The 16,792-nt window shown below is 38.5% G+C and overlaps 1 protein-coding gene across 2 annotated transcripts in view; it reads left to right on the top strand.

Annotated features, from left to right (window-relative positions):
• The window catches only part of SLTM (SAFB-like, transcription modulator), a 43,989-nt gene extending 34,771 nt beyond the window's left edge, over positions 1 to 9,218 (top strand). For both annotated transcript variants that reach the window (XM_010836818.1, XM_010836819.1), the window contains exons 16-22: positions 531 to 711; positions 1,428 to 1,552; positions 2,401 to 2,571; positions 3,329 to 3,634; positions 3,738 to 3,882; positions 5,914 to 6,074; positions 8,148 to 9,218. In XM_010836818.1, the coding sequence (XP_010835120.1) occupies positions 531 to 711; positions 1,428 to 1,552; positions 2,401 to 2,571; positions 3,329 to 3,634; positions 3,738 to 3,882; positions 5,914 to 6,074; positions 8,148 to 8,256 (1,198 nt within the window). In that variant the 3' untranslated portion in view covers positions 8,257 to 9,218. The remainder of the gene's footprint in view (positions 1 to 530; positions 712 to 1,427; positions 1,553 to 2,400; positions 2,572 to 3,328; positions 3,635 to 3,737; positions 3,883 to 5,913; positions 6,075 to 8,147) is intronic.
• The last annotated feature ends 7,574 nt before the right edge of the window (positions 9,219 to 16,792 follow it).

Genomic DNA, 16,792 nt, shown 5'->3' with positions numbered 1-16,792 from the left:
GAACTCAAAGAAACGTGTTATCTAGAGCCATTTATTATGGGTTGTGAACACTCCAAAAGAGGCCATGAGGGCAGCCATTTAGTATAGCATTTGCTGTAATTCATGTTGGTGGCTGTGATCCCAGTTGAACAAAACTAAGGCTTACTTAGGAGATAGAATATATCCTAGATACTGGAAATTTTTCTATCAAAAACAGAAGTTTGTAGTTTAGTAAATTCATATATGTAGAATGTCCTTTTAAAGATGTTGACTAATTAATGGGCTATCATAGTGGGATTTTTATTTAAACAGGAATCATCTAAGAGGCAACTACTCTGTAAAATTGTTCAGGTGACAGTCTTAAATAAGTGACAGTATTGAAATCTGTTTAAAGTTTGATTTTTAGTTCTCTTTCCAATTACATTAAAACTATTTAGAATGAGTCAAAGTATAAAATTGCCAACCTCAAGGAAAAATACAAATTCAAAAGCTATTCTCTTTCACACAGTGCTAGCATAATTTAAGTATTTCTAAATACTGATTTTTGTTAGACGAAGAGAGATTGCAGAAAGAGAGCGTCGAGAGCGAGAACGCATTAGAATAATTCGTGAACGGGAAGAACGGGAACGCTTACAGAGAGAGAGAGAGCGCCTAGAAATTGAAAGGCAAAAACTAGAGAGAGAGAGAATGGAACGCGAACGCTTGGAAAGGGAACGCATTCGTATTGAACAGGTGCAGTCAGAACATCTTTTCATCTTAAATAACTGACCTTTTTCAAACCCTGTGATTTTTGCCCTGAAATTTGCTTTACATGCTGTAAAGCTTTTATAGAATAAGTTCAGCTAATGAGCATTTATTAAGTGTCCCTGAGATAACAGTGAATTAGGTGCTAATTAAAACTACATTTAGTCATGACTTTGTCCTAGCCAATTGGTAATAACTTGAAGTCTGATATCATGGCAGCCTGATAGTCTGAGCATAGGACTATGAGTCCAGAGTAGTTGTAATCCAGGCTCTGTCACTATCCCATTCTTGGAAAATAATAACTATTTCCTTACTTATTATAGTGGGAATGATTCCCCAAGGCTGGAAGGAAATAATGCCTCTCTTTGCAGAATTGCATCCAGGGTTTTAGGACACTTAGTCTTATTAATAATTTTATCTCTAATTACTTTTAGGTGCTTTTGTTTCAAATTATTAAACTAAATCTGACCTTCCAAATTACTTGCCAGCTTTCACCACCCAGTCTCTGTTATTTTTAATGTTATAGAACAGTAGTCATAGCTTAGATTGCAATTACTGAAGTCAGATTTTTTTGTCCCAGGTTTGTCTTTTGCCTGATGCTTGCTTATGTTTTCTTAATGATAGGATTAAAGCAAGGTTGCATATATACTTACCTTATGTTTTCATTTTGCATTGGTTGGTTCTTCCTTCTATGTTGTCTGAAGGAACGTCGTAAGGAAGCTGAACGTATTGCTCGAGAACGAGAGGAACTGAGAAGGCAACAGCAGCAGCTTCGTTATGAACAAGAAAAAAGGAATTCTTTGAAACGCCCACGTGATGTAGATCATAGGTAGTTGCTTGCTTTCTTTAACAGTTAAACTTGCTGTCTTATTCCTTTCATGCTAAGACTGTGGAATTAGAAAGCACAGGCACCTGTTGCTGGAATAAAAGCTCATGATCAAGAGGGATGGAATGACTGCAGTAGTGAATTGGACATCAGTGGATTTTCAAGTAGAAGAAAACTTTTCCCCATTCCGCCTCCACCCCATTTTCCTTTCTTTGCCAAATGTTTTCCACTAGGACTTGAAATATTGAATACATGGTAGACTTTAATAATGGCTCTCAAACTCGGACCTGTTTTGAAAATTCTTACAGGGTAGTACAGACAGTACAGAAATCAAAGTCACAAACTTGGGAACACTAAAATATAGATTCTGTTATTTGTTTGCATTCATAGTTCTTAATAGACTTCAAAATATAGTAATTTAATTTTCTTAATATAAATTCTGTGAGATTTAGTTGATTGTGTTGAGAAACAAGTGGAGCGGAGCGAATGAATTGTGCTTGGGACTAACTCTCTATCCTTTCCAAAGTTAAGTATAACCAAAAGTGTTGTATGCTCCTCCTGGTTAGAATTTTATTTTAGAATGGTATCAAGTATTTGTCTTATTTGCCTTTCCAATTTAGTAATTTGAGAACAGTTTTTCAATTATTTTCTGTGAAATTCCTCTAACACTGTATAACTTTATATAATTTGATAATTTTTTGCTAGCTTGTTCTTACAAAAGAATGTTTTGTCTTGAGTTTATTAGCCCTCTGTATCCACAGTTCCTAGCATGTGGTATGTATGACTCCAATAGGTGTTATTTTGTTGCTGTAAAACTAATTTATATAAACGAGCAAATATTTCTCTTCAAGGCGGGATGATCCTTACTGGAGCGAGAATAAAAAGTTGTCTCTAGATACAGATGCACGATTCGGCCATGGATCTGACTACTCTCGGCAACAGAATAGATTTAATGACTTTGACCACCGAGAGAGGGGCAGGTTTCCTGAGAGTTCCTCAATTCCGTCTTCATCTTTTGATAGGTAAATGAATATGTTGAAAATTACTGTGTTTGGTGTATGAGCCTTATTAGTGATAGTTTGGTTCTCTATTAAAATCTTAAGTACAGGTTATAACTGCATATTCAGAACAAATCATGTTTGGTTTTTCTATTTGTTAATGAGAATGTGATTCTGTATTCAGAATTAGTTTTATAGGCCACCAAAACACGCTTAAGTAGGTAGGCTTTATCTTCTTAACCTTTAAAACTAAGTGAAAATATTGTTACCTTGGGATGTGCCTCACTTGTGAAGAATAGTAAAACATTCTTCAGGTTGGTAGTGACTTGAGTGTTTGATGTAATTTCCCTTGTATGCCAAAAAACCACCCTTCACGCCAGACATTTAGCTCAATTTAAAAGAACATAGGTTATTATGCTCAGTCATAATCGTGCTCAGGCGTGTCTGACTCTTTGCAACCCTGTGGACTGTAGCCCGCCAGGCTCCTCTGTCCATGGGGCTTTCCAGGCAAGAATAGTTGAGTGGGTTGCCATTTTCTTCTCCAAGGAATCGTTCCAATCCAGGGATCGAACCTATTTCTCTTGCATTGATAGGGAGATTCTTTACCACTGAGCTACTTGGGAAGCCCCATTACAATCAATAATTGTGGCTATTTTGTTCACTTTGCCTTAAGTTATTTTTTAAAGAAGGTGTTCTTATTGTAGGTTATGCAAATAAAGTTAAGAAGAATCAGACCAAGTACTTACTTCTCAAAACCTGTGTTCTTTGTTTTGGATAACAGGAGAGAACGTTTTGTTGGTCAAAGTGAAGGGAAAAAACCACGTCCTTCTGCACGAAGAGAAGATCTAGGTTTTGAAAGGTATCCCAAAAATTTCAGTGATTCCAGAAGAAACGAGCCTCCACCACCAAGAAACGAACTTCGAGAAACAGACAGACGAGGAGAACGAGATGAGAGGAGAACAGTGATCATTCATGACAGACCTGATACCACCCACCCTAGACATCCTCGAGAAGGAGGGCCCAATCCATCTAGACCAACCTCCTGGAAGGCTGAAGGAGGCATGTCCACTGACAAACGGGAAACAAGGTATTTGTATAGTTTCTAATGCCTAGCTAATGGTAATAAGCACTTGGGTTTTTCAGAAAAGGTTAGAGTTTGATTGTATATGTTCTTGAATTTTGTTTAACAGAGTTGAAAGGCCAGAACGATCTGGGAGAGAAGTATCAGGGCACAGTGTAAGAGGGGCTCCTCCTGGGACTCGCAGTAATGCTTCCGGCTATGGAAACAGGGAGGGAGACAGAGGAGTAATCACTGACCGAGGAAGTGGAGCACAGGTAAGTGCTTATGACAGTTTATTGTCAATTCTCCAGAAATAAATTTAGAGGACTCATTGAGACATTGTATTTATAGTATCATTTGGGCGTGACCTAGTTAGATTGGCATGATTGGCAGACTCATTTCTCACGAAAGGTCTTAATGCTCCTTGTATTTAAAAAATATATATTTCTTATTTGTTTCCCTGCATCAGGTCTTAGTTGCAGCCTGCAGCACGTGGGCTTCTCTAGTTGTGTGCAGGCTCCAGAGTAGGCGGGCTGGGAAGTTGCAATGCATGGGCTTAGTTTCTCTGTGCATTTGGGATCTTAGTTCCCTCTCCAGGGATAGAACTTGAGTACTCTGCATTGGATGGCAGATTCTCAATCACTGGACTACCAGGAAGTCCCTTTTGTATTTTCAAGACAGTAGTTGAACATCGTAGTCCAGAGAAGCAGAATACTAACCCTGAAGTTTTTTTTTAATTATAGTTTTTAAAATACAATTGACAGACAAAACTGTGTAAGTTTAAAGTGTACAACATAATAATTTGACTTAATCCCTGAAATTTTTATTAAAATTCCTGCTGAAATTTGAGAATTGTTGTATTTGGTAGATGAACCTTCTTAATGATGACTTTGGCTTTAATTCTTTTTTAAGAAATTGAGATTTTCAAACTGGATGGAAAATCTTTGACCTGTACTTGTGTTTCTGTCATCTTTTTCCTTTTTTTCCCTTTAAATAATACTCTCTCTTTCCTCCTACTCAATTAAATAAAGTGTAGAATTTATTGAAATAAAATACTTGTCTCTTTTTTGTTCTTTTATTGTTAGAGATAGGTAAGTGGAATATTTTGTGTTTTTTAATTGCTTTTTACTCTTGTGACACTTCATTGACATGAATATTTTGTAAGTTAATGAACAGAGGACATCTGTTTGCAATTCAAATGAGCTTTTACCTGATTTGAAAGCATTCTGTTGATGAAATAACTGGCATAATATAGGTTGACAGTAGTGAAGATAGAATATTATCAAATTACAGAAAAGAATTCTGAAGTGTATGTATATGTGTGTATCCATCCTTCAACCTCTGTTATCCTCTGGTGCTCTGTGGTTTTGTAACAACTTTTTACCAGCAAACTTTTTAATCTCTAGGCATTCTAGTTAATACCGCTTTGTGTTTTCCATTTCATACAAAACATTTTTGAAACAGATTTGGGCCTGCTGGGATTTATAAGTTGCAGTATTTTTAGTAAGTAGAAATATTTAGTAGATCAATTCATTGAGCTATACCCTGAATAGAACTTTTTAAAATTTGTTTAATATAATCCAGATATTCTGCCTTATTTAAAGTTTAACGCAGTCTCATAGACTAGCCCCTCTGCATTCAGTTACCTTTTTTGCAAAAGGTATCTTTAGGGAAAGATCTTATTCCTCCCTTGGAAATTTCGTTTTCATGGTGTTGGGTCTGTGAGCTGTTCTGACAGCAGTATGCATCTGTAGAGCACCTTCAGATTTCTGTAGGCTTTCATAACTTTTGACTCTTTTTTTTTTTTCCTCTCTCAGATCCTTAGTTCTCTGTTTTTGTTTCTTTATGTTCAGTATTCTTTTTTTTTAATACTCGTGGATGTAAGGCCTTGTAAGAGCCATAACAATAACTAGTACTGTGTAAAATAAGATGACAGCTCCTATTTCTATGTGGTATTTGCATGTGGATCATATACCCTACCCTGATTGTCTTAAGGTTCTGATCTCTCAGTATGCCTTCTTAACACATGTAGAGATCTAGGCATTATATATAGATCCAGAAATACTCAAGGGTCAAAAAGTACATGGGTGTTAGAAGGTATAGAAATACCAATGCGGAATCATTTTCTACTTTTCTACCCTTATAGCCTGAGTAGCTTCCCAGTTCAAAGTAGATGGAAACCTTTTTTCATATTATTCGTTCTTTCATCTTCTCAGACGTCTTAATTTCTTTCTGACATGAGAAGTATACCAGCATAAGTAAATTGGCCTGAGGCTGAGGTTTTCTTTTAATATGTTATTCTTTAGCACTATCCTGAAGAACGACATGTAGTTGAACGCCATGGACGGGACACAAGTGGACCAAGGAAAGAATGGCATGGTCCACCTTCTCAAGGGCCTGGCTATCATGATACAAGGCGAATGGGTGATGGCCGGACAGGAGCAGGCATGATAACGCAACATACGAGGTAAGTAGTTAATCAGTTCAAGTTTTTCTGCCAGCATACAACCAAACCTTTTTCCTTTAAAAGTCGTTATGGTTTCTGAGAGATCGAATTACAATGAGTAACAACCGTAGGTCTGCCCAGGTATTTCTTCATATTAACTCAAAGTCTCCAGGAGATTATATGCAGGGTTTGTGCTCATGCTCTGGTGTTAATATTCCTCATTATAAGTTAATTAGTTGGTATTTTGGCATACATCTTCATATAGGTATGTATACATGTCAGAATCCAGTAGACAGGAATATTAATTTCATATTGGAACAATCTTCTTGTTCACTATCATTACAAAAATGTTTAGAAAGGAAGAAGAAACTGAAAGTATGTTCTGCTTCCTCCTTTCTCAAATAGCTTTATCAAAATTTTTGGACATTTACTCTAAAGGCTGTTCAGATGCTAAGAGATGAGCTTTATTTTCTCTTCATACCAATATCCATTGTGACCCCTCAGCTGACAAGTATTTGGTCTATCTCTTCTATACACTTCATTCTTTCCCATTCATCTATCTTAGAAGAGACATTGGCTTAGCTCACTGACCCCAGTTACTACTATTGTATTGGTTGCTTCCACCATCAAATTTAAGTGAGTGTTATACTTGTGCCTGCCCAGCCTCATCACTTTTTTTTTTTTAAGTGGAGGATAATTGCTTTACAATATTGTGTTATTTTCTGCTGTACAAGGAAGTGAATCAGGTATATGTATACATACATCCTCTCCCTCTTGAACTTCCCTCGCACCCCCTACCCCTATCCCATCCATCTAGGTCTTTACAGAGCACCTAGCTGAGCTCCCTGTGCTGTAGAGCAGGTTCCCACTAGCTATCTATTTTACACATGGTAGTGTATATATGTCAGATTTTTCCCACCCACTCCTTCCCCTCTCCTTGGTTTTTAAAGGTCACCCATACCTTTTTTCTTGATAAATACAGATTCCTTTATTTTTTTTTTAGTTCTTGGGCACTTTGGTGATTAAAACCTTTTGATTTTCCTTTTTTGAAACAGTCCTCTGTTTTCTAATGTACCATAATTTTTAAATTTATTTTATTGGCTCCTTCACATGGTTGGATTTTAGACACTATTCTTTATTATATTATATTGTGATCACCATGTAGATGCTTGGATGAGTCAATAAATTCAAGGTCACAAGGAAACTCATTCCCCTCCTATTTCAGATCTTTATGTTTCTGTTGTCTCCAACTTCTTTTAATTTGCCAGTGCCAGACTGGAAAAAATATGGGCCTCATCTTTATTTTTCTTCTTGCCTAGCATAAATTTCTAAGTATGGTTCAGTTAAAAAAAATATTTGTGGTGGCTTTGTCTTCTTTTTCATTTCAGCTCCTGTCGATCTTCCTAATATTTTTCTCTCCTCCATTTTTTTCCATTATTTCTAAATTTAACTGTTGAGACTGTTTTCTTACACCATTTACTTGCTCCAGAACTACAAACAGCTTCTTTAGATCACTTAGCCTGGCATCCAAGCCTTTCTTTAATCAGGTTTTATCCTTAAACCATTTCACCATGGATTTATATCTTCCAAATTTGTTATAGCGTTTTGGGGTGGGTTTTTATTCCTATATTATTTATTCATACCTACTGTGTTGCATTATTCATATAAAAGAAATTCCAAAAGTATTTCTTAAATGATGTCCTATAGTTCAGAGGTTCAAGTTCCTAGTTGATGCTGATGCAGATCTAGGGACCTCACTCTGAGAAGTCCATTCATATGCAGACCATGACATGGCTTACTAAGAGGCAGGAGTTTAACACAAGACTGTAAGAGTTGAAATCCCTGTGCTACTGTTTATTATCAGATAAGCATTGTGATCTTAGGTAGCTAACTTAAATGCTGTATCACTCTTCATCAGGAAAGTGGGGTTAGTAATGATACATACCTCACAGAACTGTTGAAAAAAGTAAATTATTTAAGATGAGTAAAGTACAAAGAACAGTGTCTGTTAAATAATAATCACTTTTTAGGTATTAGCTGTCGTTATTTTCTCTCTTGTTCTCTGACAATTTTTTCTTTTAAACCTTTTTTCAGTAATGCATCCCCAATTAATAGAATTGTACAAATCAGTGGCAATTCCATGCCAAGAGGAAGTGGCTCCGGATTTAAGCCATTTAAGGGTGTACCTCCACGACGATTCTGAAAATTACTTGCTGCCATGGTTTCAAGATAATTTATTGAAATCTCCTATAAACTTTACTTGACTACTTATGAAGAGGACCTCTGACTTGCTTGAGAGTTGTCAGACTTTTCCTTTTTCTCTTTTTTTAAAATTTAACATGATTGCTTTTCTCAATTTTGGAGAAGATGTTTAAATAGTTCCGTTGTAACTTTTAATAGTTTTGTGTATCATTCAACTTTTTTTCTTGCAGCACCAAGACACATTGGAAAGGATAGGAATCAAAACCATTTTGTTTAACGCTGTGTGAATATAAAGAGTAGTTTGCAGGTGTGTGGTAGTGGTTTAATTTGCAGCATTAGCTCTGTGGTGTCAGGCTCTAGAGTTACTTCTTATCAACAAGAATTTTCAGCCTCCATTTTGAAGGCTGTTTAAGCTTAAGAAGTCTGCTGTTTAATTTTTAGAAAATAAGATTGTTCCTTGCATTTCTGAGTATTATGTAACCTATTTTTGCAGAAGGTACTGTTACATTAAGTGCATCTGTGTATCCTGGTTTTAAGAAATGTACTCTTTTTTGAAATAAACCTTCATATTCTGTATAGTTGCTAAAGCGTTGAGAACCTTTTTAATTGTAAAATGAAAACCAATTTTCAGTTTAGTGTAGCAGCACACTTGTTCAGGTTTGCATGGTATGAAACCAAATAGATTAATAAAACCTTGGCCATGAGATTTGTATCACTGAGGTTCTTAGACTGAGTTGTGCAGGTAAGTGCACTTTTAGGTAATCTGCACTGTTTGATGGATAAATTCCATCTCTGGGAATTGTGTTGGTATTAATGTTTCCATATTCCCAACTATGTTGAGAAGTGGAAAAACAAAAAACAAAAACCCAGGTTCTAGATTGGTGAATCAGTTGGGTTTTGTAAATACTTGTATGTGGGAAGGCATTGTTGTCTCTTTGTGAAAATAAAAATCCACACCTGGAAGTGTATGTGTCTTTGTTTCCAGCGTTTTAGCTGTTGGTCCTCCAGCCCTTTTCCTTACTCCAAGTAATTGACTAAGTTTAGAGCTTTAACAGGAGAAGGCAATGGCACCCCACTCCAGTACTCTTGCCTGGAAAATCCCATGGACAGAGGAGCCTGGTGGGCTGTAGTCCATGGGGTCGTGAAGAGTCGGACATGACTGAGCGACTTCACTTTCACTTTTCACTTTTCACTTTCATGCATTGGAGAAGGAAATGGCAACCCACTCCAGTGTTCTTGCCTGGAGAATCCCAGGGACGGGGGAGCCTGGTGGGCTGCCGTCTGTGGGGTCGCACAGAGTCGGACATGACTGAAGCGACTTAGCAGGAGCAGCAGCAGCAGAGCTTTAATGACAGTGTTTTGGTCTTCTTCCTAGGATATAAGTCTAACTGACTCTTCACTTCTACTGAAGTGTTGGAAACTTAAGCACTAACCTTACGACTTTTTTTTTTTTTTTTTTAAGCATCTTTTCCAGGGAAATCCTTCAAGGAAAATTCTGAATACCACCTCTTAAAGCCTCCCATATTCCTTCATGTGAATCAGTAGTTCAGATGGTCTAGATTCTCGGAAAACTCAGCAGCGTGTATGCTTACACAAAGTAAAAGATGGGTGCCAAGGGATTGCCCAGAGGCCACCTTTTGATTTGAGAAGGAGTCTTTATTGAAGTTCTTTATTGAAGGCAGCCAGGGTACCTTTGTCTTTGACTCTTTGGGGAACTGGCACTTCTTCTGTTGTTCTGGATTTCATACCCTTTTCTTCCCCTCCTAACCCTGCAGTTTTGGAGCAGGGGTCTGTCTGTGTGTAGAGGTCTACTTCTTCATTTCCTGATCCCCTCTGCACGTTGTAGAACGGTACAATAGAAGCCTCAGTTATGTGTTGCAATGAACTAACTTACTTTTCTGCTTTACCTCTTTGTAAACTTTGGGTCTTTAGGTCACTTTTGATCTTTTTCCCCATTGGTAGAGTGGAGCTGTGCTGACCATAATGGATTACCCAGTTGCTAACATTGCTAAGCACTTTATTTGCTGGGCAATGTACTAAGCATTTTAAATGCATTGCTTGCCTAATACTCAAAAAAGAATTCTACTAGCTGTAAGTAACAATTATCGTTCTATCCATTTTCAGATGGGGATCTGAGAAGTAATCTCTTAAAATATTAGATCTTTCATTTGTTATAATCTTTCTACACCTAACACTGAACGGCACAGCTGTCCACAGACTGGTAGGTAGTTATTTTTTTCCTCAAAGTTGCCATAGTATAGCATTTTTAAGTTGAAAAAACCTAACAGAACTGCTTTCTGAAGTTTTGGCATTGGGTTTGGAAGTAACCTTCAGGGTTCAGGGGTATCAGTTACTAGAGATCTGGCTGGCTAAGGATCAGTAGTGAAATCCAGTTTTAAAGAGTTTATAAAGGAAGATGAGTTCCTCAAAACCAAGAGAAAAGAGAAAATTTTGTTACTCTCCATATATTTATCAAACAATCCCAAACTGTTTCAGCATAATGCTAGAAGGTTTCAGTGATTGAGGAGTGACAGACAACTTACAGTGGTTCAGGAAAGAGATGGTTTTTAAAGACAAAGAAAGAGCCAGTCTTAATAAGCTTGGACAAGACACAGAAGTCAGAAACTTCAAATAAGTACAGTTTCAAATAATTGCCCAAAATAATTGTAAAAGAAATGTAAAAACTTCAGAGTTGCATAGAAACATTTAGAAACCCTCTGCCTGTATTGAATCCCTTGTCAGTTAACCCAGTTCCTCCATATTTAAGCCGGTTCCAATGATTAAACACTTACTGAATCCTTTAAACTATAAAAATGTCAAGTTACTTGTGCATTCTTTCAAACCTCATCTAATCCAGCTCGTTACCTAAAGATGAATCTTTTCCAGCACCTCTAACAGTGCTTAATTAGCTTTCCTCTCAGTGTCTCTAATTTAACATTTCAGTCACCGCCCCCCCCAAACTAGCTAATCCTCACAAATGTTTAGCCACTCTCTTCAAAGTCAGTAAGGCTGCCATACATGCAGTTCTCTTTTCTACATCATGTAAACTGCATCAGTCAAATTGCGTCATGTAAACAGATCAGTAAAACTGCATCAGCTTATTTTTACCTGAAAAAAACTTTTCTGAAGTCCTTAAGTGCTTCCTGCAAAATAAGGTTCTCTCTTTCCTTTCTCTCTGTTATACTTGGTGCTTCTAACCAGGCTTAAGGGTAAGCTTCCAAACAGTTAATTTTCACCTATGTATTCTGTACCAATTACTTTTATGTCTCCCCCACCAAATGGCAAATGTTTTTCTTTTTTCTGTTCTAAACCTTCAAATATTGCCTTATCTCCCTTGGAATAAATCCAGCCTTTGGAATTGCGCTACTTCTGATCACCTTGTTTCCTGCTTCTCTCCTTGCAAACTTTGTTTCCGTCACATCAGCCTCTTCCTGTTTCTTGAATACAGTCTCCCATCTCTGGCCTTTTGCCTTGATCTGGAATATACTTCCCTGCCACATCCACTTCGTGAAAATGTCACTTTCTCAGTGACGTCTTCCCTAGTATTTATAACTTTTATAACACTTTTATCCACTCTCAATATTCTCCCTTCCCCTTCCCATCTGACATTTATCATATATTTCTTCCAACTTGGATGTAAGCTCCAGGAGGGCAGCAGTTTTGTCTGCAGTTTTTGTTTAGTTTTCACTGCCATATCCTGAGGACCTCACACTTAGTAGCTATTCAATAAATAACTGTCAAGTAAATACCTATATGGAGAATTCAGAATTTTTCTAGAAGGTACTTAGGGGCTGCAGTTTGGTAGGAATAGGGGTTGGGGTGGGGGTCTGGGCTTTGTACAATTGAATTGGTATAACCAACACGGTTTTCTAATTAGAAGAAATTAAAAGACACTTGCTTGGAAGAAAAGCTATGACCAACCAAGACAGCATATTAAAAAGCCGAGACGTTACTTTGCCAACAAAGGTCCATCTAGTCAAAGCTCTGGTTTTTCCAGTGTATGGATGTGAGAGTTGGACCATAAAGAAAGCTGAGTGCGAAGAATTGATGCTTTTTAACTGTGGTGTTGGAGAAGACTCTTGAGAGTCCCTTGGACTGCAAGGTGATCAAAACAGTCAATCCTAAAGGAAATCAGTCCTGAATATTCATTGGAAGGACTGATGTTGAAGCTGAAACTCCAATACTTTGGCCACCTGATGGGAAGAACTGACTCATTTGAAAAGACCCTGAGGCTGGGAAAGATTGAAGGCAGGAGGAGAAGGGGATGACAGAGGATGAGATGGTTGGATGGCATCACTGACTAGATAGACATGAGTTTGAGAAAGCTCTGGGAGTTGGTGATTGACGGGGAAGCCTGGCGTGCTGCAGTCCATGTGGTCGCAGAGTCAGACGTGACTGAGTGACTGAACTGACTGACTGAACACATTTTCTAAGATTGAATACTTGTAACTTTGAGAGTATCTGGTGAAAACTGAGGCAAGCACTTGAGGAGGGCCCAAAACTCTCCAAGCCTCTGCTCCCTTTGCGGTAGCAAGAAATGAGACTGTTTAGAGACAGGTTGCCCAGACCATCAGACTTAAGCCAAACAGAGTAGATGCCTGCCTTCGGCACGATGTGTGTGCGCAGTTATTTCAGTTGTGCCCGACTCTGTGTGACCCTATGAACTGTGCCCGGCCAGGCTCCTCTGTCTTTGGGATTCTTTGAGGCAAGAATATTAGAGTGGGTTGCCATGCCCTCCTCCAGGCAATCTTCCTGAACCAGGTTACTGAGCCTGTGGCATCTCCTGCACCTGCATAGCAGGCAGATTCTTTACTACTGAGCCACCTGGGAAGCCTCTTAGGCATGAATATTAACCATCAAATCATCTTTGCTCCAGTTCCAAGCTCACCAAATCATATATTTGCTTCCCACTTGGATTTGACCTCTGGGTTAGGAAGCAAGAATATGAAATCTGCTCAGTGGCTAATTTTTTATTGATTTATTAAGAGACTGCTTATATCAAAAGCTCAAACAATAACCAGTCATTTGGATAAAGACTGTTTTTTGTCTCTCAAATTTCTGTCAACATGTATTAACTTCATTACTTTACTCATTATGGTCTACCAGGCAGGCATTTGGGAGATAGAGTGGACAGGAGACAGATCAGATACCATGAGAAGTAAGATACATAGTACATTTCTTAAGTATATGATAGTAATACTAAAAATTCTAAAATATCCTGTAAGATAAAAACCCTGAAGTATCCCAGTTTTTTTTTTAATTATCATATACCTATGAGCTTTTAAAATTACTTTTACTCTATTTCCCAAATGATCTGCAATCCTTGGTTCCTCTTGTTCTTGGCTTTCTGGCCTCACGAAAAACACCCTGACTGGATCTGCTTCACCTTGCGTACATTTCACTACCACAGAAGCACTCTTAACAAACCACACTTGGGCCAGACTGTACCATAGGAAAGGCCCTCGTTTCTGGACAACCTACAGGACTGTCCAGTCTAAAGACTTAGGGATATGTAGGAATTAGGAGTTCAAGTGGCAGTTTGCCATTTACTAGGTGGGTACAATTATGGGCAGCTTATCTGTAAGTCCAAGATGCTATGATGAACTATGCTTACCTTGCAGGGCTGTTGTAAGGATTTAAACGGTGAAAACACGTATAGAATACTGAACTAATTCTCATTGATTCTCTTGTAGCAAACTTGTGCTCTCTGATGATAAAAAAAGAAAAATTTCATTTGTAAATTTTGCTGGTTACGTAGAGAATTGAAATAGTACAGCTGTTGCTGATGAAATCTTCGGTCTAATTTGGTGAGATAAGGCAGTAAATAGTTCTCAAACCTGGACCCTACTCCAAGACATTCAGGGCAGCACTTCAGCATATTTGTCACCAAAGCTTCCCCAAAGGATCCACGTGTGCACCCTGGTTGAGAATCATTATGTAGATACAGCTCAGAGTAGGAAGAACCAAATGTTCTTTGAAGAGCAGCTGCCAATTTTATTAGTAGAGTTTTCCTCATCACTGCTCCAACATGTCATTTTAGTTTCAGAAACACCATCTTGCCAGTGGGATGAGATGCTCTGAATAATGTAATTTTCCAGTTAACTGACAAATAATAATTTCCTATCATTGAACCACTTGGGATAGGGGAAGGTGAACTTCAGCATTAGAACTTCTGTCTAGGGCTTTAAAACTGTGTTGGTTAAGGTGTGATATATTAATTCTACATATTATTAGATAAGCAGTACTCTGTATTTAGTATATTAACTGGGAGAGTGCCGGGAGCTGGTGAGGCATTCCACTCGTGACAAAGGTCATGAGGAAGGAGGCTCGGCATACGCAAGGGCGGGATCGAGCCTCAGGAGTCCCCCTGGGTATTCTCGAGCATCTTCCCCAAAAAACCAGAGTCTGCCTACTTTATTGCTTTGTGCTCTCACCTCTGACTTTACTGGGGGCTGTCCCCCACCACCATCTCGCTCTCTCTGTCAAAGAGTTAACTTACAGCTCCAATTAATAAAGTTCCTGGGCAATTAGGAGTGTTTAAATCCAAACCCTTCAGATGGCTCTCTAACTCGCCTGACAAGTTTACCCAGACTCCTACAGCTGTGCATACGATTGTTTACAGTCTCCCAGCCTCGAGAGGCACGGGAAGCTTAAGATATTCAAATAGCTTAGAGCCTCTCAGAGAGTTAAAAACTGTCAGAAAAAAACTAGTAAAAGATTTCATTGATGAACCAATGCTTGTTGCCAAGTTTTCACATCCCCTGAATTGTATCCTTGAATGTGTATTAATTAATATAGTTGATATGTAGAAAAAATAAGTAGTGGCCTTGGTGTTAGTAACTTTAGACCCTTAAGGTAATAAATTCTTTCCTTTGTTGTAAACCCATTACACATCCGCCCTATACGAATGCAATTTTATCTTCGAAAGATGGCGCCAAACCTTAAAATAATTACTCTTAGAGAAAATAAGTCTTTGTTGATAAGTCCTTGTCAAGAGTCATAAAATGTTAATAGGCCTTCTGGCCAGAAGATAATGTAAATCACCTAAACCATTTGTATACGATAAATTTGCAGGAAAGAAACCGCTGACTTTGCATCCCCTATTATCCTCTATGTGTAACTAAGGGTATAAAAGCCCCTGTTGAAAATAAAGCTACGGGCCTTGCTCACCAACGCTTGGTCTCCCCATGTCATTCTTCCCTTTAACTTCTGGCTGAAGTCTCCATCTGGAGCGCGGAACCCACCATGCTTACTAATTATGCCTGGGCTTCTAAGATCCAACCGGGGAGGCCTCAGTGTCTCCTCTCCTTCGGGAGAATGGAAGGACGCCTGCGGCCTACGTAGGTGGTGCAAACTTCTTGTCTTGAAGTTTTATTGGTCTCCCGCGTAAACCAAGCTACTCAGCCTCTTTTCTCCACTGAATTTTCCTACTGAGCTATCCTCATTCTATTACTCTTTATATCTTTGTTAAGTATGTAAATAGTCGCCGACTCCGTCTCCCCTTCGAATACCCTGGATTAGCCAGGGCTGGACCTCGGCAGGAGAGTCACCTTTAAAAAAGATTATAGATTGATACCAAGATTAAGAGACTAGATCCAGAGTTAGAAGTCTTGGAGTCTGGTTCTGATCCTACTAGCTGAAGCATATACTCTAACTTTTATGGACCCCACTTTCTTTATCTACAGATGTATGACCTTAATGATTCCTCTCTAACTTACAATAAAAATTCAAATATAGGCAACTCTGGTCATTCTATCTAATCACAGGAGACTAAAAGGGTAACAAATCTTGTCAGGCATGTTACATAACCTTGATTGTCATCACAGAAGTTCATATTTATTGAGCACTTACCATGTATTAGGCATTGTACTAAGTAATTCAGTTCAGTCGCTCAGTCATGTCCGACTCTTTGCAACCCCATGAATTGCAGCACGCCAGGCCTCCCTGTGCGTCACCAACTCCCGGAGATCACTCAAACTCATGTCCATCGAGTCGGTGATGCCATCCAGCCATCTCATCCTCTAAGCCTTCCTCAGCGATCAATGCAAAGAAATAGAGGAAAACAACAGAATGGGAAAGACTAGAGATCTCTTCAAGAAAATTAGAGATACCAAGGGAACATTTCATGCAAAGATGGGCTCGATAAAGAACATAAATGGCATGGACTTAACAGAAGCAGAAGAAATATTAAAAACAGGTGACAAGAATACACACAAGAACTGTACAAAAAAGAGCTTCACAACCCAGATAATCACGATGGTGTGATCACTGACCTAGAGCCAGACATCCTGGAATGTGAAGTCAAGTGGGCCAAAGCTAGTGGAGGTGATGGAATTCCAGTTGAGCTATTCCAAATCCTGAAAGATGATGCTATGAAAGTGCTGCACTCAATATGCCAGCCTATTTGGAAAACTCAGCAGTGGCCACAGGACTGGAAAAGGTCAGTTTTCATTCCAATCCCCAAAAAAGGCAATGCCAAAGAATGCTCAAAGTACCACACAATTGCACTCATCTCACATGCTAGTAAAGTAATGCCT

The sequence above is a fragment of the Bison bison genome, unplaced genomic scaffold (assembly GCF_000754665.1).
Source record: "Bison bison bison isolate TAMUID 2011002044 unplaced genomic scaffold, Bison_UMD1.0 scf7180017864066, whole genome shotgun sequence".
Taxonomy (NCBI): Eukaryota; Metazoa; Chordata; class Mammalia; order Artiodactyla; family Bovidae; genus Bison; species Bison bison.
The sequence above is the reverse complement of the archived record's forward strand: the minus strand, read 5'-3'. Positions and strand labels throughout refer to the sequence as shown.